The sequence below is a fragment of the Lagopus leucura genome, unplaced genomic scaffold (genome assembly GCF_019238085.1).
Source record: "Lagopus leucura isolate 7727_CA_CO unplaced genomic scaffold, USGS_WTPT01 Super-Scaffold_100002, whole genome shotgun sequence".
Classification (NCBI taxonomy): domain Eukaryota; kingdom Metazoa; phylum Chordata; class Aves; order Galliformes; family Phasianidae; genus Lagopus; species Lagopus leucura.
The window spans coordinates 71,520,568-71,547,504 of NW_024962263.1; the positions used below are offsets into that span (position 1 = coordinate 71,520,568).

The following is a 26,937-nucleotide window of genomic DNA, read 5'->3' on the forward strand; positions in this document are numbered from 1 at the left end:
TGTGGTCTGCTCTCCTAAAGAAAAACTTTAATAAGTAGATTGAACTAAGTGCAGACCGACTTCTTAAAATCTCAAGACGGATCATCATTTCAGGTTCAAAAAAGAGTAGGGTTCCAACTGTGATTACTTCCTCCCTTCCCTTTTTCTACATTTAATCCAGTCATTTTTCTTAACGCTACCTTCAACATAAGTCACCTTGTACTTTAGCTTGTCAGGACAGTTTTATAGGCCAGTTAAGTTCTAACTGACAGGTCTGTGCACTGCTAAGTTTTCTTTAGTTTCAAGTACAACTCATCACATTATGAAACCTCAATTCTTCATTCTGCGAGGCTCTCTCACAATACACTCACAACTAAAAGGTAGAAATTATACCTCCATCTAACTGTTAGAACAGTCCCCTCTGATTACATGATCCATAACATCACACACCATCTCAGAACCCTGAGAGCCCTCCACAGTTCTCACACGGGGCAGACAGAGTTAAAATGAGAAAGAAAAGCAGCTGGAAGACATCAAAGGGCTCCAGTAATAAAGAGAGTCCCCGGGTGGTTGCAGCAGTACAAGTTACTTGGTGCTTTTGGTGTATGTACTTCTGGTAGAGTGCTTTACTTTTATTTTGTGGATATATTCAAATTAAGCCCAGTGCAGGACAGCACTGATGTGTCTGAAGACCTGCATGGCCCTTCTGATGAGTTGGGGCTATACAGAGTAAGTTGAAATTGAGAGTCAGACAACTCATTGAATGCTAAAAATAATAATGGCTAGCAACCTGCTACAGAACTCATAGTGAAACTATAGTCATGCTATCAAATTAACACCACAAATTAACATCAAATTAACACCACAACTTGCATTTTAGCCTTCCAGAAATGTACTCTGATTTTCATTTTATACAGATTTATCAAGCTTAAATTATTTACAATTTAATGCCAAGCTGCAATAAAGGCCAAAAGAAAAGGCAGCTTCCCAATCACATAGACATCTATCTGCTCTACAGCTACCTCTTCTGCCTGCTCCCTCCCAAAGGTATCCTGAAAAACATGAAAATCTACACAAAGTTTTATTGCAATCATACAAGGGGTACATCAAGGGTCAAATACAACAAATACTATGATGCAATTTTACATTTATTAAACTACAGTTCAAAGCACAAATTTACACATTCTAAATACACTAAACATCTAATGAAGTCACACTGGTCTCCCACTGACATTTGATATATCTGGGCGAAAGACAATAACTTTACAAGACTTTTCTAACAGGAATCCTTAGTATAAAAACTGTGTACTTGTATGTAAACTGTTGAAGAACCCAAGTGATGGGTTTCCATCTCCACTAAGTCATCCATTTTGTTGCATATTTAAACGCTCAGGGGTTGAATAAACATAAGTTTAAATTTGGATGCCATTATCTAACCCTCCCTCCCCCCGGTGAATTGTAGCTGTAGCTCGTTTTGCCTGGTCCCCATTAGCTATTACTATTTTTTCAAGTTTTGAAGAGAATGAATTGAATTTCAAGATTGTTCCATTTCTTCCACACTGGAATGTTGACCAGACAAACTACAGACTTGCAACTGCAGGTCTAAATGAAGCGTTAATGCCTGTTTAAGCTACAGTGGAAAAGCGGTCTTCTGGGCTCAGCTGAATGCAAGAAGGCACAAAGAAGAAATTCTTCATCAATGTGTCTGAAGCAATTCCAGCATCTTGCATCTCATCCCTGCAGCAGAAAAGTATGGGTTGTAATATGGAGTTTTGTGTACAACTTCATACTGAATATGGCATTTTAAGTCTACCGCCTCTAGATATGTTGACTTCAGTCTCAGCAGAAGGGAGAATCACCTACACGTGAACATAGCAGGCGCAGGAAGGCTGCGACTCCATCAGAACATCTGCAGGAATGCATTTCTTAGAGACTGGAACACTATGCAACTCACACCATCTACGCATCAATGCTGTGACCCTTCCTTCCTACAGCTACGATGCCAATCACAGAATCACAGAATTGTAGGGGTTGGAAGGGACCTCCAGAGATCATCGAGTCCAACCCCCCTGCCAAAGCAGGTTCCCTACAGCAGGTCGCACAGGTAGGCATCCAGGCAGGTACAATGCTGTTTGCAAGTCACAATTAGGAATCGTATTAGGAATTTCCTAGTTTTGCCTAATTGCATGTTTGCACATGCAAAGTTTTGTAGCTGTACAGTTTTCTAATTCTATTAGGGAAACCTCAACAGCTGCCATCCGGCAGTAGGCAGCTATGACTCAGAAACAACAACCACTAAATGCACAGTCCACATTAGATATGTTGCTTTCCTTTGCCAACCCTAATGAAGCTGGAGCTTTATCACAGCTCTCAAGAACACGCAGCCATTTGTGGGCTCACCTGCATCTTCCAGTACGTGCCGTTCTAAACATTTAGGCAAGAGTATACTCCTGAAATAGGTAAAAAAAACAATCTTGCAACTGCTGAGAATTTTCTTACCAGTCGCTGAAGGACATCATGTAGTAAATGAGTGGCCTCTGATAGTCACTGAAGGTGGACTGTTCACCTAAGGTACCAGAACCCATGTTATCAAAGATCAGCCAATCTCCAACACTCAGCTCAGGAAGAAGACAGTTTTCCACAATTTGATCAAGCTCATCACAGGATGGACCCCATAGGCTGCTTGCGAACAGAGGCTCATCTTCCTTGTATTTCTGTACAGACATGTACCAGTGCAGGCTTTAGGTTATCCAATAAGAACAATATTCAAGCATACATCAGGATAATTTTATAAATCTATAGTTACATATATAGACTGTATGTACAATATATACACGTGTGTAAGCTATAAATCATAACAATAATAAGGTCTATCCTGGAGGAATACAGAAGGACTCACCTTGTGAACCTCTGGGTTAGTATTCAGTTTCTCAGACAATTTGCTTGCAAAAGAACCATAAACACCATCATTGATGTAGTATGTAAATACTGGTTCATCATCATTCCTAGCTTGCTCCACTGCAGGTTAAAAAATAATAATAATAATAATAAAAAAAATCAGAAAACAGGTTATGAAGAGTCTATTTATCACAAGAGAAATGCATGCAAACCAACTTAAATCAAATGTTGCCTACTGAAAATGGACTTAATGATTAGAATAGGAAGATTATGAACAGAGTAAGCAGTATGAAACAAGATTGATTCACTTGTAGCATTAGATGTGAGGCTTAACAAAATTACTTCAGCAATACTCTGAGTAATATAAATCCAACATCTACTTTAGCAGAGAAAAAAACTCACTCTATTTTATGTTTTATCATGTAATTCTAGTACAGAACCTTCCAATGCACCTTCTGTAAAGTATGTGATCTTGGCTTAACCACTGACAAGTCAAATCTATTAAGTAAACTAGAAATGCCTAATAATCTCACTTTCTTTGTTACCTTTCACAGATAACATATGGCCAGAACCAAAAAACATGGATTACATGGCATAGAAGTACAAGGCATACATTAAATATACACCAAGACAAACTAGTTTTTTTCTTGCTGGAGGGTGCAGTTATCTACACCAATTCACAGGGTGTAAAAGAAACACACTGCTTACCTCCAGAAGGAAGAAGTTTGTCACAATCAACAGCTTTCTTTGCAATTATGTTAACTGCCAGTGTAAAAGCAGATGAAACATAGTAACATCCAGGCTCTGCAATCACCTCAATACCAGATTCTTTAGGAAAATAGACATCCAGCAAAGGCCTGATGACATGATTAACCTGGGAAGTTTAAGTCAGATAAACACATGAAATTCAGCTTACATGTGATATCAGATACAGACATACTGTCAGTCAGAAGCAAAAAGTTCAGAAAAGCATGGCACAAAGCTTATTCTCTATTATGAGGATTGTCCTTACAAGAAGGGCCAAATTTACAAAGTGTTTCAACGTGCTAAAATACTGTGGACTGAGCACCACCAGTGAGAATCAAGCAGTCCCTCCTCCCAGCCAAAGTTTAAGCTAAAGGATAACACTCAGATAACACGAGTCACTTCAAAATTTTTTTCAGCATAACAGATAAAGTTGTATAGAAATAGAAGAACACCAGAAGTGCATTTTTGTGGTTGGTTCTGAAAGCTTTTGTATGAGAAACACAGTAAGTTGTTTAATACTGATGCTCAGATCTTCAATAAGTTAAGTACATGGTTTAAGTTTAAACAGTATTTTGAACAGTAACAGAACAGTTAAAGCTCACAAAGAATTCTGATTGTCGTTAGCAATTTGTCACTGAATGGCTTTCACTGTCCTACATTCAAGATTGTCTTTAGAAAGACCTAACAGTCAAAACAGGTTATCCTTTTGTCTGCAGAACTGAATAGCATAGACCCAGTTCAGGCCAAATCCACATTAAGAGTGACCTGAAGGCAAGATGGTTCATCTTCAGTTCTACAACAAAGTGCAAGAAGTTTTTGTAGCAGTGCCATTTACAACCCAAAGCATGCTGAACAATCCTTTTGCAGACCATGCAATAGGGTAACCAGCTACATAACTGCCAATCACACCAACAATTAGTCAGTAGCCTAATCCACCCTTACAGAAGTTATCTCAAAGACTGAATTATGGAAGTCAGCGCTCACTCATTGTGAATAGGAGTAAAGAGGAAACAAAAGTAAATAAAAGACCTCCAGTTATTTGGATCTTATGGATTACAGTTTAACACAGAATTTAGAATAAGTTTCAGCTATTAATGTTAACTGTAGATTCAAAGAGAAACATTTTGACTTCCTAAATCAAAACAAATTTCAGCTTTCAAGACAAATGGCGTACCTCTTCCAGCTGAAGCTCCGAACCTGTGAAGCCCCCACCAATATCCAACATGTTCATCTTAAAGCCAAATTCTTCCTAAAATGCACAGGCAGAACATTATGTAAGTACACAACAACTGTAACTACAAGCCATTCTTATTGCTGTTTACCATAGTCATTGTCTATGCATTTATACTTGGAGCACAAGCTGTATCACAGTAAAAATTAGCACCATTTCATTAAAATTAGTAGCAATAGCATGAGGGTGTCATTAGAGCCCAGTTGCACAGCTCTCAAGTAGAAGTACCGCAGAAATGCCAATTCCCATCTTATGTCATTTACTGTGTTCAGACAGTGTTTGCCAACCAGGGTGGTGCATTCTGACAGAGATCAGTGAGCACCTCACTTCTATTGCCCTGTGTGCAACCTGTCACAGGTAACACACTAACTGCAACATTAACAGCAGAGATCAACTCATACTCCCTCCGATTCTTTATTTAGGTTATGAGTTGCTTATTTATAAAGAGGTACTTCCAGAATGATATTTTGGGGTTTTGCAAGGTGGGAAATGCATATAAAACACCCAAGACTTATTTACATGAGCCAGCAAGACTTATTTACCTTAAAAGATCCACTTGTCTTCACCCACCTTCAGATCCCCACCAAAATATGACCCCTTTTAACATTTAAATGTTGTAACAAATAACCTAAGAAATCACACACACCAAGTTACCTCCATCACAATAACTGCCAAGATAGAAATGCTTCACGTTGTACAACAACTTGAAAAAAGCCAATTGTGAAATTTGCAGGATTGAGATCTGAATTTCAAAGAAAGAAAACTTCACCAGAACTGGGAATATTTTGTTTTGTTTTTGAAAGGAAAAGTAGCAGCTGTTATTTATTTCAGCCATTTAGCTTCATTCTTCTCCAGGAAAGTAGGTCATCTTAGAAAACAAAGATACTTGCTATGTAAGTATATCAACACTTATTCCAGTGCTGCTTGTAAAAACTTCATGCTTTATAGCTACTGGCAAACTGGGTTACTCACTATCAGGGAGACAGTAATTCATTCGTTAACTTTTGTCCTCAATTAGGATTGTCAAGTCTGCTTTACCACTAGCATATGTCTCACAATGAAGTATTTAGCCCCTTACTAAAAGCTTTTCCTTAACATTGATACACTGTGGAAATAATGTAGTTGTTTGGTTAGCATGATTAGGGCAGAGTGGATCCCCGACCGCAGCACATGTGTGTGATTAAGTATCCTACTTACAGCCATGTCAAACACACACCGAGCGTCAGATATAGCATGAATGTATGTTTGCAGTTCCTTGCAAGAGCCTGAAACATGAAATCTGTAAGAAAAAAACACAGTTAGTACACAGAGCCTTGCAGCTTTCAGACAAAGCAAACAGGTTCGCTACCTACAACAGCAGGGGAAGTAATTCAGCCTTAAACAGCACAAGGCAAGTTTGTGTGACAACACATCAACTCAGATGACGACTGCCTTCTCTTCCACTGGATTTGCACATAAGGCCCATCTAGCTTCACAGCCTCATGCTGCTAGGAATGTCCTACAATTGTCTCATCTTAAAAAAAAAGCCACAATCACAGAACTTTTCAGCCTATGCTATCAAAGTAGATAAAGTCCTCCTCCATGGGTGCCACTACTAACAGTACCTGATGGAAGTCATGTCTTATCCTCTTTGCTTATGCCTTGCTTGCATACCCTCTCTCCCAGGTCATTCAAATCTCATCCCAAGCTCAGGCCCTACTGTTCACAGCACCCACTGTCTGCAGCACTGGGAAGAAGGTGTTGAAGAGCATGTCCCACCATCCAGTTACCTCAGGCCAGGTCTTAGTTTCATAGCAGGCCGGTGAGCAGGTAATTGGAAGCAAAGCAGTACCAATGCCTCCTTTCCCACAGGCTCCTGAATCTCCTCTGGCTCCTTGTCCAGTGTGGTAGTATCAGAACACCAGCAGTAACTGAGGTGTTTAACCAAGCACCAGTGCTCCTACAGGCTTCTGAAGACTCGTACAGTGTGCTGGTTCTGGACAGACCACACACAGACCCATTTGCACCACCACACTAAGTACATTTATTTAAGGAATGCCAATCTGAGATAAAGGTTATGAGTAACTTAGCTTTTCAAACTTGAAATGTCTAAAAGCTGTCATCTTGGTTGAAGTTAGCACAAACATTCTGGATATTAAAGCAAATGTTCATTTTTCTCTGTAGCATCATCTAATGATTTTCAAACAGATTTGTCATTTGTAGTGATTGTAATACTCCCGTGCTTCAATTTAACAGTTTTGGATAGATGGCAGATTTAAAACAGTTTCATTTTGAATTAAAAATCCAACTTTTGCTTTAAATACTTTTTTGCTGTTTTGACAGCCCATCCCATTGTACTTGTTTGATTGCTTCCTGAAAGCACGAGAGCATAGCATAGAGCATAGCATACACCAGCAGCTGAAATTAGAACAAACTCATGTATGCATTTTTCCTTCCAACAGTGAAATCTTTGTGTCAAACTTAAAACTAAAATTCCACAGACCATTTGAAAGCTCTCAGAATACTGTGATTCACTCCTGCCCTTGCAAGTGAAAAACCTTTCTGAATACTATGCCTTGACATGACCAAATTGTGACACAGGACCCAACTCTGAAAAATCCAATACTGTATTCACATTGTTCAAAATCATGCAAGGTATCTGATGATAGAGCATGAGATCTGTTCTGCTGCTTATTGCTTGGAAAAAAGAAAACAAAATAAAGAACAAGTTATCATGGAAGATGGAGTACACAGCTAGGAGAGGAAAGGCTTCCAAACTCTGCTTTAACACTAATAGAAAGATTTTTAGTACTCTAATTGCTTTGATGTCAGAAATAGTTATTGTATTTCATACTAATTTCTGCTTGGATACAAGTGCTCAGCTTGCAAGCAAAAACTCATGATCTAGAATTTTTAATTCCTTATTTTAAAAAAGTGCCAGAAAGGAGAAAAAAAAAAAAAAGCCTTTTTGTGCTGTAGCTCTAAGTCACGAACACATCACACAAACATCAGCTCAGCCAGCAGAGAACAATGAAGTTACTCACTTAACACCAACTATTTGGACTCCAAACTCCTTAGCACATTCCATGAGGTGCCTACAGTTCTTCAGAGTGGTGCCAAACTTCATATTCATCTCCTCATCAGCAGTGATGTCTTCTGTGGCAATGTGCAGTAAGAGCCTAAGAGAAGGGGAAGATGATTGGGGCAGTTGGTTTACATCATCAGCACATGTGAAGCCTGAAGACTGTCAGAAGTATGTTGATAATGTTGTCAGTACTCCAGCTCCATCGATGGATGAGTCAAGTGAACCTAGTAAAAACAATCCTGTACAGAGAAAAAACTAGCAATTAGGGGCTAAAACATGGAGCCAACAAGGGTAAGGGATTTCGAAATGCAGCAACTAAGACTCTATTGTAGCAGCAAGAGTCTGTTGGGTGCTGTAATAAAAGAGAATGTTACCTTCTGACATAATAGGCTTGCCCATAAAACCACACGTGACTGTAATATGCTTTTCCCTTCTCTGTCCTCTTGGTAGCCCAGGAGGAGAGCACAGAGATTCTCCTTCAGTCAGTTACATCTCAGATGTGGTCAAACACAACATCTGGTGAACCAGGTCTGACCCAAAGCGCATTCTGGATGCATCTCTCCTCTCCCAGGCCCCCCCATTTCTGGCTGGGCACAGTAACTGGGAGAGAGGTGTGGGTCGTCCCCCCTGCCATGCTTCTCCTACAGCTCTTCTGGAGCAGCACTGCAGCAGCACTAACAGCCACAGGCAGCGAGAACACCCTCTGCTCAAAGCTGACATCTGGGCAGCACCGGCAAACTGCAGTGTCAGTTGCTGACAGTTTGCTGCCCTGAAGTAACACTGAGGGGCAAAGGCACGTTCACATCAAAACCTCTTCAAATATACCCCCAGCATTTGGGAAATCAAACTGCTGTTCATTAAGAAAATCTGCAGCCTCCCCCATCCACTGGACTAGAGGGTCACTCTATTAACAATGTGGAAAAGCTGCATCATGAATAAATAAATACATACAGACTACATAGAGCACATCACAGTTAACCAAGAGGAAGAGCATAAACCAATGGTAAAAGCTCTGCAGCTGAAGTGAAGCAGTTCTGTGAACAGACACAGCCTGGCTGTAACTGCCACACATCAGAAGAACACAGCTATATAGAGACTGTGACATTTTGGAACCATAGCAAGGAAGAAAAAGGAAGAAAATCCATAGTTGTCACTTCAGTATTCAGGTTTTAATCAGTGTCAAAGTTTGAAGAGAATTTAAATCAAAATGACAACAAAAAAACATCAAACCAAGGGCAAACAAACAACTCTACCACGTAGGAGAGCTGGAGTTCAGGTTTCTAGAAAACTTTAATGGCAATCTGCAACTCTTCTGTAGAATTTCTTGTGCCTTGCTATCAGGAACCTTTAATATACTAGGCTGTGGGATCCTTGAGAATTAGTACAGTTTGGCAACTCCTTCATTCTGCTTTCCCATTTTGCCATTTTTCTGTCTCAAGAAAAACACACACCTTAACTACTCTTGCTGTGGCCATTGATATAGAGAGCACCTGCTGAAAGAGGCTGATAAGATTTGAAGGAATTAATTTAAAAACCCCTAGTAAAACACCATGAAGACACCAGTTAGAACTGGTAGATCGCTAATGATAGAGACGACAGCCTTAGCATAATAAAAGCACTCAAACGCACCAAGTATGTCAAAATTATAGACAAATTATTTATCAGAGATTACATTCTTTGTGCAGGAAGTACTCTCCAGCATGCAAAGCACTGCCAGGCTGCACGAGGACGAGATTTAATCATTACAAACAGCAATATTAGCTCCTGAGATTAAAAAAAAAAAAAAGAGACACCAAAACCCCAACCATGCAGTATAAGCAGTCCCCCAAACACTGGGCTCTAAAATCTTCCCAATTCTTCAGCTATGGCCACAGTTTTGAGATGATGTGAATCTTTAAGGACTGTCTACAATCAAGGATTTTGTAAAGAATGCCAGGAATTCCATTTTTAAGTGTGCTCCAATGAAGTCTGCAGGAAGCTATAAAACATCAGTTACTGGGAAGCAATATTACATTCACTTAGGCTCTTGTTTATTTTAAAAAGATGTAGCCCATGGCAAAAGCCTTAGTATGTGAGGGAGGTGATGCTTAATGGCATAAGCAAGCATCTATCAATCCAAAGTAAGCCACTATGCACTGGCAGCAATGTCTGAACAGCCAGAATATCAGCTTTCATGATCTCAACTGAAAGCTTTTGAGTCAATCCATAAGTAACTGGAAACAGAACTGGAGTCACTAATTGTGGGAAATACCTACAGGTATTTGACAGACTTCATGGCACATCCCAACCCTAGGGGGGGACTCAATGTACAAGCTCATTTGCTGATAATCTCCACCTGGGCTTTGGCTAAAGCCATTAACTTTAAAACAGAACATACTGAAGCCAGCACAAAATAGGAAGAGAATGGACTTGCAGATGACAAGGTGTTTAACTCGTGAAGCTTAATGTCTGACATCTTTATAAGATTATCCTACAAGATTTCTCCCAAAACAAGGGCCTTATTATTGTGCTGAGTCCCAGAGGAAAAAACACTGACAAGGAAAAAACCCTACCTTCAAGGGAGGTGCCATAAAGAGAAGAGAAAAAAAGAAGTGAGTTGCATTAAGGACCTAAATATCATTGCTGCAGCTCAACAAACAACCCAGAACACTGGCAAAATTAAGTTTCTACCACGTAAGAAACAGAACCAGAATTCTGACACTTACTTAGCATTTGGATGGTTACGTGCAATTTTCTTCAGCTCAATATCACTGTCACAAGTCATGATGTTTATTCCAGCTTTTGCTGCATACTTTATCTGAGAAGCTTGCTTGCAAGGATTTGTATATATAATGTTTTCAGGAGAAATGCCCAGGCCTTGCACCAAAGCCATTTCAGACTGAAAGACAGGAACATATAACAGATTTCAACAGTCATGTGTGCTATCTTTACCGAGTCTTTATTATGTGCACTCCAGTACTGTAAGAAACAGTTCAAATAAGCCAAGGAGAAAACCAACCACCAGTTCTAGGATAGAAGTATAGATTCTCAACAACCACAATCGTTTCCAGTTCCTCCTGCTTATTGCTCATGCTGCGTGCATTGGTATAGATGCACTTGAGCCGAGTCATTTGCCTCACTCCCAGCTCTACAATTGTTCCCCTAGGCTCTTCTTGTGTGATTCTGTGATTGCGTGACTCTCAACAACCAGATACATAGTATAACTTAAAGTATCAACTCCTACCTGTAAACATGGGAGTTAATACCAGAAACTGATTTTAAAACAGTAGAGAGGTGGAAAGAAATGAGACACAGACACACAGTAAATAGAAACTTACTTTACTGGAACATGCAAATCCAATCCCAAGGGTTCCCAGGAGTTCAAGTACACCTGGAGTAGAATTGCATCTTACAGTATAAAATGGTTTTATTGGTGCCATCACATTCTGCCATTGTATGTTTTTCTTCACAAGTTTTCCAAGATCACCAACATAAAATGCTCTTCTTCCAGTCTAAAAAAACAAAATTAGGAAAATAAAATGTCTGACATTGTGAGTTCGCTGTCAAGACACAAATAACCTATGAAAAAGTCATTTTAAAAAAATCACGTTTTTCTTTTTTCCTCCTATTAACTTAGGTTTGACCCTGAGCAATTCTCATTTAAGATTTCACCTAGCAATTTGAACTAGCTTTGAAATCAAAGGGAATACCTACCACTTCAAAGACACTATGAATGCTGTCTCTAGAAAATACTCTGAAATTCCTGGACAAAAGGTACTACTTGAAAGCCAAACACTGATTTTATCTAGAAATAAAGAATAGGTTACAAATCACTTCCAACTCAGTACTTTTAGATGTCTGCAATGCTTTGGAGGAAGAAAATCCAGTAGGATGAAAGCATTCAGTCTCAACATGATTTGCAGCTTAGATACATATTTTTTCCCAGTATACAATAATGTAATACCATTATTTTAGAATCCAGCTATTTTTACTGAAAAATTGTTTGATAATATCTAATAATTCATGTATTCAAATGTACTGAGACTGTTTTCTCCGTGTTTTACAGAGCACAAAGTTGAAGCAGAATTTAGATACCCAAGTTCAATGTGTTAAGGTTGCAGAGTCAAGTACGTAGCCTTAAAGAAAAGACACAATTCTCTGGGAACTGCAACAGTCCCTCTCGTGCATCCATCACCACAATCTTGCTTAATACCAAGTCATGATGTCGATGTAGAGGACCTAAATCCAAACTGATCATTCTGTATTTGTTCAAAATGTGCACTCAGTAACAATCCTGTAAACAAATAGCCTCCTTTATGTTACAGACCAGCACAAAATACATGATCAATCTGAATTAAGACTGTACATCACACATTAATTCTAGCACTTGACTTTTGCAGATACAAAACTTTCTGTTGTGGCTTATTGTACACAAAGTCTTTATTTCTGTTTTAAAAAAAACACAAATAGAAATTCCATCGGGTGGAAGCATACTGACCCCCTGTACGGGTCACCAGCAGGAATGGGATCTGGAGCTTTAGATCCATGGCACACGCCTTTACCCCTTGAGCTAAAGGAGTAAATGAAAGCAGCAGGAGGCAGCTATCCTCTGTGAGCCAGCCAGTGGTTGGAGACATGACATGTTGCCAGTAGTTTACCTATTTATTTGCTAGACAGAAAAAGAATATTAGGAATCAGGATTTGGGAATCCTTTACCTGAGTTCAGAAGGCCATGGGATTTAGCTATTTGCTTTATTATAGTTGAGCACTTGCATTGGAACATTAGTTCTGATAAACCCAGGGAAAAAGCGAACAACTCATAGATGCGGCATATTGAGGATACAGGACTTGCTTAGTGAAACTTCATTCTTCATAAAGCTCTTTCTTTCTACAGCCTTGTCTACAAAACAAAGTCCATAACATCTGCCTACGCCCTAAGAAATGAGTGAAGTCTTATTTCAATAAAACTGTTACTGTACAACAGAATCAAAGTTTTTTTTTTCCAGTGGATTACTAAGCCTTAACAGTTTTCAGACCAGTTTATTTTCTTAGAAGAAAAAACTGCACCTCACAACGTGCCCTCGTACCTTCTACGTGCACTTCTTACACAAAGAAGGACGTGGGGAAGACATATAACCACATGAGCGTGTCAGACCGCAGAAATGGCTTTAAGCTGGCTCAGCATATGCTATTTGCACAAACTTTGGCACACTTTCAAGGGATAAGCAAAAAATTGTTTAACGCTGCAATATCTACTTGTCAACTTTCAGGTTCCTGGCCTAAACCCCACTATCAGTAATGTTTCCTGAAGGAATGAGATAGAAACCTACATTTAATACATCAGCAAGGTTACTTTCCTGCTAGCCATGCTAAAGGAGGTAACAACTGTTGCCCACATTTCCCCAGCAGAACTCAGCCTACAGCAAACAAACAATAGCAAAGTAGAGTTAGAATAGAGAATAGGTAACTACTCTGTAAAGTGAGTTTTAGCCGACTGTTCCTCTGTTGCTGTCAGCTCATCAGCGCTAAATGCCTTGACCTACTTTGAAGATTTAAAGAGAACTAAACCAGAAGACGTGGAAGATGTATAGAACTTACATGAGTATGTTCATAAATACAGTTGTCAATAACATCTGCAAGAGTTGCTCCTTCATCCAACAGGCCAATGGAGTAATTTGCATCCTCGAGAAATCCTTTCATCTCAGCCGTATTCCGCAAAGCCGACAGTCATAAACCAAGAAACACAAGGGATGGGCTTCCAAGCCTTATATCCGGGTCCTTAAATTATGCAACAAACTGGACAAAGAGAACATAAGTCACTGAGAAAAAAGGCACAAAGCGTATTCTTCATCTCTTGACAGAAATGGAATAGTGTTTATTAAACAAAGCTGATTGTTTTCTCAAGGCATCTGTATTTGCCTTCAAAAATCATACATTTCTCTAATTAAAAATGTCGACAGAAATGTTACAGCTGAAGGCTAAAAAAAAATACTTCACTGAGACTCTACAAGTTAAGGACAGCTCTGGCTTCAAATGCTCCCAAGGCCATGACATGAGCCCTGGCTCATGTTTATTCCACAGCCTCCTCACAATAAGTAAATAAAATCACTGTTAACAATGTTGATGAAGCTTCTTTTCACTCAGCTATAGTAAGAAAACCAGCTCGGAGCAGCTGCTCTTCCGTCTTGTCATCATAGACAGTAGCAAGGAAAACCCTGGCACGAGCTTTGTGTGCCTTCTGCACAGTTCACTTTGGGTATGCCAGCTCTGCTTCTCAGAAGAATGACTTACTGCCAGGTGCATTCAACTCAGTGGCAATGAGAACTTTCAGTTACATGCAGGAGATGAATGATAAAGACAAGTATGCCTCTTATTCAGCATACTTGCGTTAGGTGAGTCATACACAAAGTGAATCCTGCAGATCCAAAACAATTATGAAAGAGTAAGATAAATCTTGACATCAGTGTGCTGAGTAAATCATAATTATAAAAACAATGTCTAGGTGGTAGACACTGCAACGGCCAGGAAAATCGCATGCAGAGTTCTACCTCCTTTGAAGTTTGTGAGTAACAGATGAAATTCCCTTAAAAAACCTAACTTATAAGTTTGACTTGGGATCAATGAAACAAACGTGAACACTACAACCATATTTATGCAGTTGCTGTCACACTCTGAACAGGTATGTCCAACAGCATCTTTGATTTCCCAGATAATTAAAACAAGGACCTGAGTACACTCAGCTCCATAAAGTAACCCTGCTTTCCAGCAGCAGAGAAGCTAAGTAACCTTTTTTTTTTCCTCCTGGAAAGTAATTTGGCATTAGTATTTTATTGAAGATTTGATACTATTCTTGAGTGTTAGAAAACCAATGGTAAAAAAAACCCAAACAAATACATCTAAAATGTTAACAGCAGAGTTTAGACCTTTTAGAATAACTCCTTCCTGCTATGATTTAAGCAGCCCAATGTTTAACTAAGTTTAAAAGTCCTTCATGCATCCTCAGGAACTTGGCAGCTGTGTAACAGAACATTAAACTTTCTTTCTCCTACAATAGATCTTTTGTCATCCAGCTGCAAGAAAAATATCCAAAGAGAGGAATAAGAGGAATAAGTAAACAACCATCCTGAACACATGCAAAAGCAAAACCATTTCCATTTTCAGCAGGTTATTCAAATATAGCAGGTAACATCAGCCACTCAAAAACCACAAGTTTCTCATTTTGTTACACTGAGAGGTGTTCATTTCAGGGAAGAATATATTTTGTTACATGTCAATCTACAGCTTCCTTCGGACAGTCTCACGGCTTTTTCTTCAGTTCAACAAGACTCAATGACCAGATTCCAGCAGGGCAACTCTGTGAAGGATGACCTCCCATGACTCCAGCTTCTCATTGCCCCTCCCCACCCACATCTGATCTGTCAGAACTCTAACTAGCTGCAACCAAATGAATGCACATGAGAAGCAACTGGGCTGACAGAAGCCTCGTAAGTGAGCGAGGCTTCCTCCCTCACACTGTTGGGCAAATTCCGCATTTCTGACCGTAAGCTCCAAATTCCCTATTCAAGCCTGCTGAACAGTCTGAAACCAAAACTAAATAATTTGAAGAACTACTTGTATGTAAAAGGGTACTAACTAGATTTTCTTTACTTTTCCCACCCTTCTGGTACTATGAGGCACTTCCAACACTCCAAAGCCTGCAGACAGAGTCCCTTCCACTGCACTATGGTGTGCCTCCGTTTTCACCCCTCTGGTCAAAGCACAGATCTGCACTGTTGGAAGCTCCGAGGACACTCAATGGCACCAGTAACAAGCAGTGAATAGACTTCAGACTCAGCAGACATGCACACACCCTGCAGGCTAATTGCTGCTGCCTCTGACTGCAAACCAAGCTTGGTCTAAACAATAGCTGCCTTTTTTCTCTCTCTCTCCAAGCCCTTGTATTTATTGAGTTACACGGGAGTGGATTTAGACTAATTTTATAGTACTTTTAAAGTAAAGATTTTATTTTTTGTATTTAACGATTCTGGTGTCCAGAGTTTACAGAGACAAGTTGCCAACTTTTCTCCAAAAGCTGCCTTTTAACTTTTAGGGAGATCCTGTGGGGAAGAAAAGAACAGGTTCAAATAAAGCATGGAGGGAGATGAAGTCTTTCTACCACCACTAGTTCCTCAAGAACAAAAACAACAGTAAGAACACTTATTGGTAAATTTACTTAAGATCTAACTTCATCTTCAACTTAAAGTAGAGGAAAAATGTTTGAGAGCGCAAAATGAACGTATTAGTTTCAGACAAGCAGAAAGCTCTATGAAAGATGGTGAAAACATTTGTGTTTCACTCAACTAATTGATCACATCAACTTTAAACCAGAGCAAGGATTAATCAGGCAGCAAGAGCTTGTTGGTAGCTTTGATGCAAGTCACTTCCTAAGAGACTGTCTCCTATGCTTCACTTTTGACCAGAAGGTGCTCTTGATAGAGGCAAAGAGGAAAATGAATCCATACACTTGTACAGGCAAATGAAACAGCCTGCAAGAAACCAGAACAACTCAGTACAACCTTCCCAAGCCTGCTAAAGAACACTTCCTTTTTCTAAGCATGCCTGTGACATCTGAACTTCCCATCTTGCAAAACCCACCCAGTAAGAAAAGCTAACATTAGCCTACCAACTTCTATCCTCAGCCTCAGCTCATCCCTTTCCTCTCCCATGCCTCCTGTGCAAGCAGAAATTACTTCTCTTCAGTCTTCTTGAGACCAAGATAGGAAAAAGGAGACTTCACAAGGAGAAAACCAAAATTCCTACGAGTACTGTCAGCAACATCACAAAATGGTGCATTCTGAAGAGATTTTTCTTTAACAGATGCAAAGTGATTAGGGATTGTACTACAGAACCTTACTTTTATTCTGCCCCCAACCTCAAAGGAAGGAAGAGAGTCAAGAATGCATATGTAATAAACACACGCAAAAGGAAATCAGAAGGATGATTTCAGACTTCTATATCTGTAGATGGAGATGATTAGAGCACAAAGTTCAGGCCACGTTAGGAATGGCCATGTTAGGAATGCTGACTTATTGCTAAGTCATAGTTTTTACAAACTTCACCAGCTATTATACTTCCAAAGTGTCAGCCTGCACAATGCTCCAGGATGTATATTTAATAAGGGCAATCAAAGCTGTCAAACAGCATGAGGTTTCTATGTAGGCACAAAGCTGCTTCCTCTGAAGTAAGCAATACATCCTCAGGCCCCTCAGGATTTAGCATGATGATTTCCCAGATTAAGAACTTCAAGATAAAAGTTCAAATGTGCAAACACTGCAATTAATGCAAACATTTGGAACACAAGAAAATTAAAATACTCCAAGAAGTGCCTAAACACATGCTTGTCACGTGCAAAACATTCATAACAAAAACACCATTTGCATTTTTCATTACACTGTCAGAACTACATATTGGTCAGTCTGAAAAAAAAAAGCTGTTTTATTTTTCCCCACTCCAAGCTTCCTCTGCAAATAATGAAGACCCTGCAAACTGGTCAGGTTCCAATAATGCCTCTCAGCTACATGCCTTATTGGGCAATATAAATATTTATAAGATTAACAATTATACCAATGCAAAAATTGCAAAGAGGTGGGAGAGCTTCATCTCACATTCCTTACTGTTCTGGTGTTCTTTGAGAGTAAGAGATGAAAGAAGTAGGAACATTTTGTCACTAATAGTGCCAATTAGACACCGAAGCAGGTGTACCAGAAAAGTAGAAATGAGTCCTTTGTTTTTAGTATCAAAAAACACCCATTTGTATTCAGAGTATCCTGAAAGACGACTCTAAGAGACTGTTTCACTCAGTGAACATCACTCAGTCACAACTGTCAATCAAGGCACAGGTTTCTCTGTTTACAATGACAGTGCATCTTCAATTTGCCCATCAGTAGGGTCATGGCAGAGTACCACTCAGGTGTTAGCCTTCTGCAAGAGATACACTTTGCAGAATTTTCTTTACTCTTCATTGATGTTTGAGTACATTATTGAAAGCTGACAAGCTTAGCACAGCTTCCCAATAGGAATATCCTTGGATTTGCACATGTACTTGCATGGTAACATATTAACACTTCTCCTTGCCTATAAGGCAAACAGTGATCTCTTTCCTCTAATCCTTCCCATCTCCTCACTGACCTCAACCCCTCACTGCCTTCCCAGCTCTCCTGTTTCATGACTGCCGCCCAGCCCCATTTAGACAGAAAGTCTCTTTAAGGCCAGCCTGTCCAAATAACAGCTACTTGCACTGGGCATAGGCAGGAATGGTTAACAGGTCATATTTTCTTTGGTAATTTCCCCCATTTCTGATCTACCAGACATGGCAATAAATAGTACAGATCTTTTCAAGACCAGTAGTTCAGGCCACAGCTGCCAGGTTGTTTGCTCAGGAAGGCAGAGCCTGAAGAGCAAGGCAGAACTACATCCCAAATTCTTCCTTGTTCTCCAGTGTAATACAAGGACAGAAGCAGGAGGGGAAGAATTTAGAAAGGAAGCAAATCTAATGGGAATGTAAGTACACCTTCAGACAGAACATTTTTATATAAGTCCCGTTGTAACATAACATTAATAGTTACATTTAAAAGCTCAGCTGACCTTTTCCTCCATTCAATCACAAGTTGAACAGGACTCAAACTACCAACTAGCTGCCTAACTCAAATACTTCTCAGCTGTGTTTGAAGCAGTTCTCCCTGCTTCAGCACATCAAAACACACCGACTTACAGGCAAACATTTACAGAGCACTGCTACATACATCACCACTACATTCAGTACTGAACTACTTACATTTACATACCGTGTACTTGTGCTGAAGACATAACAGATCCCAGAGCAAAGTAAGCACACAGAATACAGCAAATCTATTGGCATTTCCATTCCATTCCAAGCTACACCTCTCACTACTTGCTGCAGCCTCAGTAAAGAGAACAGCCTTCTCCATAAAGAAGGAAACTCCTGAAGTAATACTGACTGAACAGTTTAAAGAAACCCAAATTATCTTCCAGTACCTTTTATACTATATTGCCTCCCTCTTCCTAACAATTCTGTTGTCTTTCCTATCCTTTAACTGCTTCTTCACTTTCATCCTATTGAAACACAAACCACCATGGAAGACAATTCTACCCACATACAGAAGTGAACTGCAGCTCAGAAGCTAAGCAAGAAAACTTCTAGCTCTTCACTTACAAAAAAAAAAGTTACCAATAAACACCACCAATATTCAAAGAATTTTCACTGCTAGCTATATTCACTTGAAAAGAACAGTGCTCTTTATAGAGCCAGCTATATTTGGCTAATTCCATCGTGTCTTAAACACAGCCAGAAGAACCCCATCCCTGGACAGAAAAGATAGAAATCACAATAAGCTGTGCTCACCCTGTGCTTCCCTTACCACTCTGTTTTCATAGGGCACTGTCATCAAGGTAAGTACCTTATTAGGAGTCACGCTACCATGACCAGCAGTTAAACTTGCTGTGGACTTCAAGCAGTACCTTGTTCAGTACATCACACCTAACCATTCTCATTCTTGAGTTTTACATTAAAAATACCAGATGATAATCTGGAGAGATGTAATACTGTTGCAAAATCAGCTCAATGCAGATGCTACATTTCCAGCCTTAATGATTCTATGATTTAAAGGTATTGTTAAAACTGTATGAAGCTATTGTTTTATGTTAACAGAACAGAATAACCTCACACATTCCAGAGTCTTCTGTACTCCTTAAAATCAGCTACATGCATTTGTTTGCTTTAATTCATCATGGGTTTTGTTCTGCTCTAGTAACTGCTTGCCTATTAAAATGTAAAGGCTGTTGTAATTGGTGTATGATATCCATTCAGCACAGAATTCCACCTTTTACAGCAGTTCAACTACAACTATTTGTGGAAGTGAACAACAAGCAGCAAATAATAGAGACAGGCATTTGGGGCGGCACACCCTTCACGATCAGCAAGTTACTGTTTACAATAGCAGATTTTAACTATTTTAACTATTTCAGTATAAAACGCCCTCAGAAATCACAAAGTACTCAGAAAAATCATGATCTGATGTTAATGCCAAGCAGTGCCAACACATGACTAACACTGAGACTGAAGCTACTGCATTTTATTTTAGGGTTTCTGTAGCTAGTGGTCCTAGCTCAGAAAAGTAACTATTTACAAAGCTTACTCACATGTGTTGAAGTCCCACAGAAACTGATAACACTGTTGAAAAAAGAATTACATAAGTACAAAAATTAAAGTGCTCCATTGAATGAAAGCCCAGGACACCACGCACACTTCTATTTTTCAGTTTTCAATAATCTACATAAAGAGAGTTATCTCGCTGATCAGAAAGCCAACACATACTATCCACGGTTTTGGAAGTGTTCATCTGCCCGTATACAGATGAAGGGCAAGGAAAAAAGACTTACATGGACAAGTTAGGAGATGGAACCCTACTATCATCAGCTAGGTTCCCAAGGTGGCTCAGCGTTGAAGTCGAACTGTTCTCTATAAAGCACTTCTCCTAAGCCTTCTGGATAGTTGTAAACTTGATCAGAGATTTTGCCCTGTGGGAAGAAATGCATACAAAGGTAAATTTGATAGCCAGAATCAAAGAAAAACTTTATGTTCAAAGATGTAACATGCATTTTCAGTTCTGCATATAAGGAGGTCTGCAACTTCCCCTTAGGAAAGTCTACAATCACATACAGTGCTGTTTTCAGCTGTGAATGTAAGCTCCAGGTGAAACCAAGTCACATGTATGATGCACTGCTGAGATGCAGAAAATGGGCATGTGAAACTGCTTGCCTGTGTCTATCTTTTATTGCCTCAGCTGGAAGATCTTCAACCTGGAAGCAAAGAGCTCCTGCTTTAAGGAAGGCCTCAACGTTTACCACTCTCCTGGAAATACCTGTATCTCTGTAATCGTTATGATTTGTACTTGGTAATTGCTTTGCTACCTTCCCTTTCTCTGCTATGAACCCAGGTGGTATATGGGTGAAAAAAGTGCTTTAAATAGTGAAGCTGAACACCATACACAACACATGAAAAAGAAACAAAGCTATGCTTGCCATCAAGAATGAGGAAACATCTTGGCTGGCCCATAGAGACTAAGGCTGTTACACACAACAACAAAGCAGTTTTCTAAAGTACATGGCTAAAATTAAGGCAAAGCAATGACAAAACAGTATGAAGAACACAAAAAGCAGTCAAGAGACACTAACCAGCTGCGCCGAGAAGTTACTCCTTCTAAAAGAAACCATCCCTTTCACAGAAATAAACAAAATACAGAAGAACTGGTTGTGTGAAAACCCAGCATGTGCTAAAGTTTCCACAAATTTGTTGTGGTCTATGGCATGAAATCCAGAAAGTACCAATGTACTGTAAAAAAAAAAAAAAAAAAAGTCTTTGCTGCTCTCATTATTTCAATGAGACTACATGTGCAGACTACAAAGATCTGGCTTCTCTTAACCCAAACAATCATCTTCTCAACTGCATTACAGCAAACCGCCAAAGTATATTTCCCCAGTTATTCTTGCTACTGGAAAGATAAACGACTGTACTCTAATTAAAGAGTAACTATTCCACAGCAAGAAGAGAAATCAGCTTTAGCTATAAATTACCATCAGCATTCTGTAGTATATAATATTAAAAATAAGCTTCACTACTCAAAATTACCTGAGATATTACCACAGAATAGTAGTGGTTGGACGGGACGACCTCTGGGTATCACCCAGCCCATCCCCCTGCTACAGCAGCTCCCTGCAGCAGTCGCACAGGAAAGCATCCAGGTGGGCTCTGAGTATCTCCAGAGAAGGAGACTCCACAGCCTCTGTGTGCAGCCTGCTCCAGTGCTCACATCCAAGTAAATATGTTTTTCCTCATGTCCAGACTGAACTTCTGTGCACCAGTTTGTTCTCACTGCCCCTTCTTCTGCCACAGGGCACTACCAAAAAGAGCCTGGCCCCATCCACTTAACTCTCATCCATTAGATATTTATAGGCACTAATGAAATCCCCTCTCAGCCTTCTTTCCTCCAGAAAGAACAGCCCCAGGTGTCACCCTTTCCTCAAAGGGGAGGGCTCCAGGCCCTTCATCATCTTCTGGCTCCTCATCATCATCATCATCATCCGGCCCTCTGTTGGACTCTCTCCAGTAGTTCCCTGTCTTCCTTGAACTGAGCAGCCCAACACAAGGCACAGTACTCCAGATGCAGCCAGGGCAGAGTAGAGGGAAGGATCACCTCTCTCAACCCGCTAACCACACTGTTCTTGACGTGCCCCAGGATACCACTGGCATTCTTGACCACAAAGGCACACTGCTGGTTCATGGTCCCCCCCCACTGCCGACCAGGACTCCCAAGTCCTTCTCTGAAGAGCTCTTTCCCAGCAGGTCAGGCCCTAACCTGTATTGATGCACATGATCATTCCTCCCCAGGTCTAGGACTCCATATTTGCCCTTGCTGAACTTCATTTGGTTCCCCTCTGTCCAACCCTCCAGCCTGTCCAAGTCCTGCTGGATGGCAGTACAGTCCTCTGGCATGTCTGCCATTTCTCCCAGCTTCATATCACCAACAAAATTGCAATCAAATTATGGAGCTTATGGAATTCTGCCATCTGGAATTAATGTATATACAATGTGTTTTATCATCCCTTTCTTTCATTAAAGCAAGAAGTCAGTAACTTTTTGTTTTCAGATTATGCATACAACGGCACTTTCTTAAAATAAGCCAGGAGCCCCATTTTACTGTTGTCATGCTGTACTTACTATGCTCAAGAACTTGTACAAATTCCAATGATTTTTGAATTAAGTTTACCTTCCTACTGAATAAGTCACTGACTACAGGTACTTCTAGGAGGAATGTGTGACCTTTACTGCAGCACATAAAAGGACATGCTCCGGACAAATATAATCAGCAGTACTCTTCTGATAAATGCTCTCGCATGCCCAAGAAAGCACGCAGAGACACAGCTTCCATGAAGTCAGAATGAAATCCAATCATTTTATGTAGTATGTTAATCATGAACTGCTCTAAGTTCCAAAAGCCCTTTCGAATTTCCTTTAAACAAAGATTATTTGTCTGGAAAATCTACACAAGTGCATAGAAAACGGTCTGACTTACTTCATATTGGCAAATCTGCATGAAGGAGACATTTGGAGATGAAAATATGATTTTAAAGCATACCAACTTTACTCCATAAATAATTTAACTAACAAAGAGTTAGTTTGCTCTGCTGCAGTAGAGCAGGACAACCGTTTTAAGCCATAGAGGCGTAGCAGATGCCCATAATTCACATGGACAATGCCAATGTTGTCTATGTGATGAAGCACAAATGACGAGTTCCACTGTATAAGGGTTTTAAAGTAGGTATACAAGTGTTCTTCACTTAGCAGTGAGCTTGAAGTTATGGGTATGTGCTTTGCCTTCTAATACTCAAGTGACACCTATATGCATGTATTTATATACGATCTGTAAATATACCAGCAGGTGCCTAGAGTCTGACTGCATGCAGCTTGACGAGCTATGCTGTACTTCGTACCAAACCAATAACATTATCCTGAGGAACAAGAAAAACCCTAGCTGTTCAAAGATCAGAGTTTTTCCTAAACAACTGTGTCAGCATCACGCGCCCTACGAGCATCAGCCTGAGCCCTTTCTAGCTGATATGGCCCTCAGATCCCAAGCCTGACACAGACAGGCCTACAAAACTGAGCATAATTCATTTTCTTTGCTAAAATGATCTACTGCATCTCTCAAGTTCCAAAATAAACAAAAAATAATAATTAAAAAATCTAATTATCTGAAATAAAATATCTAGGAGCCAAACCCTAGATATCTAGAAGCAGCCTCACACAAGCAGACAGACAGACTCAGAGGCACCAGTTCCTCAGGTCCACAAATAACACAAGCTATTCTTCTGGTACAATGGGTCTTTTCCAGCCCAGTGCCAAGGCATTTCTGTGAGGCAGTCTGAGGGAAGTGTGGCTGTGCACGCTGTCCTGAGGAACACGCAGGTCTGCCAGCAGCTCTCCCATCATCCCTCTCCTGCACTAGATCAACTGCATTTCAAACTGAAATTTGCCATTAAACCCGAATTAGTCCATTACATGATTAAGCATCCCTTCAGGAAGAGACAGTATAAACTCCCTGCCAGAGCACACTGTCTCTCCTTTAATTGGAGAGATTGAATCATTCTCAAATCATACGCTCCAGCTGAGCATTACTGCAACAGCTTTTTCTTTAAAAATACAAAATAAAAAGAAACAGCCACCAGCACCAAACTAACCCAGACCAAAAGCCTCCACGCAGTTACAGCACTGGAGGACACAGTGAGCCTTCATCTTGCCTCCAGTAAAGCAGGAGAAAATCTTGCATGGCTGTTTGCCACCAGACAATACCACCCCACGCAAATTCTTGTGGAAATCTCTCTTTTTCATGGGTTTTACATCCTGGGAGCTGGTGGCTGCCTGCTCTCCCCTGGCACTGGGAAGGAAGGAGGCCGGTGTGCTCAGCCCACTGCAGGCAGAGGGGGGAGAGAAAGGGGGCACCTCCCTGCACTCGCCACAGTTCCAAACACATGGGGAGGGGGCTGTAGTGTCACAAGCATCAGCCACAGCAGCAGCAGCATTGTTTGCAGGGTGACAGGAAGAGAAGAACTAGACTGGACCAGTCCAGACTGGAACAAACCCCTCCTACCATTACTATTATTCACAACCCCCCACCACCCCCCCCCAGCACTGCTGTCTCTCACATTTATCAAGGAAAGAATGGCAGCGAGTGCCGGGGCTTCAGAGCCAAAAACCCAACAGCTGGGGTGGGGGTTGAAGCTGAGCAGCATCCCCCAACCCACCACCATGCAGCACAGAGAGCCAGCCGCACTGCTGCCTGGGAAAGGAGGCAGACCCAGCTATCCCGCTCTGTGGGACGCTGTGTTTTGGTGCCAGGTGGCTATTTTCAACCGGGAGTACACAACCAAATCATGCTCAGTCACTGGAGACTGCTGCAGAGCTTGGAAACTCTGCTTCTCCCATCTGCTGGCATGCATGGGTTGTGCAGGATTCCACCATGCAAGAGATGCGCATCAGAAGAGCTAGGAGGAAGGTTTTAGCTCACTCATTTTCCTCTTCACCATAACCAGGTTTCCTGGCAAAGACATGCACCTCCCTGGGATCTGAATAGGTCTCTGACATCCATGGTGCTGCTTACTAACAGCCACAGTGCCTTCCTTCACCCATCTCAGGTGTCCTACAGCTGCAGCCCCCTTACCCACATGTTACATGCCCCCCTCCCCCCCCCCCCAACCATGATGGCAGCTTGCTGTGACCAGCAGTGTGGGACACCCTGACACCCACACTCATGCTTCACTTTGGGCCACAACTCAACCCTCTGCTCCATGCTTCCCAAAAAGCCACAGCTAGCAGCAGCCAGCTGAGCAACCAGGACCATCAGAGGCAGCCACGTTGAGGAGGCTAAGCCCTAGGCAGGAGCCTTCCAGAAGGAGCTGCAGCACCTAACCTGCAGCTGTGCTGACTGACCAAGGAGAGGGGAAACGGTGCATCCTTGAGACAAGCTTTTTTCTGCTGCCTTCTCTGCTTCTTGGGAGGAGGAACATCGCTGGCCACAGACAGCTGACTGGGAGCAAAGGACTCCCCTTTTTTCCTCCTGGTACTGAGGCAACGTGCCCTGTCATTTCTGCTCTCACGCCGGAAAGAGCCACTTGTGCAACACCGCATGACTTGTGCCATAGCCTCCTGCCTCGCGCTGTCACCGCGCTGCCATCAGCCACACTGAGAGGGACAGCCGAGGTAACACGGGGCCACCTCGGGAGCGGCTCAGGTGAGGGGAGGAGAGGTGTGACAGCTCGGGAAGGAACCCGGATGGATGGCCACGGTTACAGACACACAACATGGCCTCTGCGAAACGGAGGAGGAGAGACGCCTCGGCCACGCCGCGAGCACCTCTGCTTCCCTGGCTCCCCTGAGCGGCTGCCAGGCCCCTCCGGCGGCCCCGCGTTTCTTTCCGGCTGTCATTTACCGGCAGGACCGCGGCCGGCAGGGCGGCCCGCAGCGCTGCGGGCGGCTGTGACAGGAGCGGGGCCGGCGTGTCGGGGAGAGCGTGCCGGACAGCCCGTTCGCCCCGAGGGACCCCCGGCCCTCCCCACGGCGCCGGGACCCATCGGCGGCACGGAACTCCCCCCGCCGCGGGACAGGGTAGGCGGCACGCAGCCCCTCCGCGGGGATCCGCCATGTTGGGGCCGCCGGCGTCGCCGAGCCCCCCACCCGCTCCCCTCGCGCCGCGGCCCCCTCGCTCGCTCATTGCCGAGCCCCGCGGGAGCGCGACGCGGCCGCAGCGCGGCCCCGGCGCCCGGCCCGCCCCTCCCGTCCGCCGCTCGGCGGGCACGGCCGGCCGCCATGTTAGCGCGGCGCCCGCTGACCCTCCGCCCGTGGCTCCCTTCGCCCACCCCATCCCCGGGACGCAGCCCCAAAGCGCCGGGCGGCGGCGGCAGCCCCGCAGCGGCAGAGGAGAGGGGCTATCGCGGCCGTGACTCATCCCCCCCACGTCCCGTTTGCCTCCGCCGGCGAGGGGACAGCCGGGCTCGCCCTGGCTGGGAACGGGCAGCGTGACGGCGGCCTCAGCCCCGGCCCCGCTTCCCGCCGGCCCCCGGGTGCCCCGCGCGGGTGGGGCAGCCCCGGCCCCAGTACTCACGTGAGATAACGGCCCGAAAGATTTGGTAAATCGTCTTCTCTTTTTAGGCGGAATTTTTAAAGAGGGATGTGGGAACCTACAGCAGAAATACAGGCGGCGGCAGCGGCGCCTTCCAGGGCCATAGGCTGCGGGGGCGACCGGCGGGGAAAGCGCAGCGCAGCGCCGGTACGGGAGGGCACGGACACAGAGAGACGAGACGGAACGGAGCGGGCCGGGGCGCGGGGCTGCGGCGGAACGAGAACGGAGCGCGGGCGGCGGAGCGGCGCGGCGGGCAGAGGAGCAGGGGGCGCCGCCGGCAGCGCTCTTATAGGCGGGGAGGGGCC

General features: G+C 42.5%; 1 protein-coding gene across 1 annotated transcript; it reads right to left on the reverse strand.

The window, feature by feature from the left end:
* Positions 1-1,044: 1,044 nt before the first annotated feature.
* Positions 1,045-26,859, reverse strand: AZIN1 (antizyme inhibitor 1). The gene is made up of 12 exons (XM_042868791.1): positions 26,615-26,859; positions 20,337-20,474; positions 13,497-13,694; positions 11,237-11,410; positions 10,625-10,797; positions 7,879-8,013; positions 6,053-6,134; positions 4,799-4,873; positions 3,586-3,751; positions 2,879-2,997; positions 2,479-2,693; positions 1,045-1,716 (listed from the first exon to the last, which is right to left on the reverse strand). The coding sequence occupies exons 3-12, from the start codon at positions 13,596-13,598 to the stop codon at positions 1,605-1,607; spliced, it is 1,353 nt and encodes a 450-aa protein (XP_042724725.1). The 5' UTR covers positions 13,599-13,694; positions 20,337-20,474; positions 26,615-26,859; the 3' UTR covers positions 1,045-1,604.
* Positions 26,860-26,937: the final 78 nt, after the last annotated feature.

Excerpts from the sequence above, each read along its gene's own strand:
- AZIN1 (XM_042868791.1), bottom strand. The coding sequence starts at position 13,598 with ATGAAAGGATTTCTCGAGGATGCAAATTACTCCATTGGCCTGTTGGAT. Across the intron at positions 11,411-13,496 it reads GTATTTATGAACATACTCAT|ACTGGAAGAAGAGCATTTTA; the intron begins GTAAGTTCTATA and ends TTGTTTTTTTAG. Across the intron at positions 2,998-3,585 it reads CAAACTTCTTCCTTCTGGAG|TGGAGCAAGCTAGGAATGAT; the intron begins GTAAGCAGTGTG and ends TTTAACCTGCAG.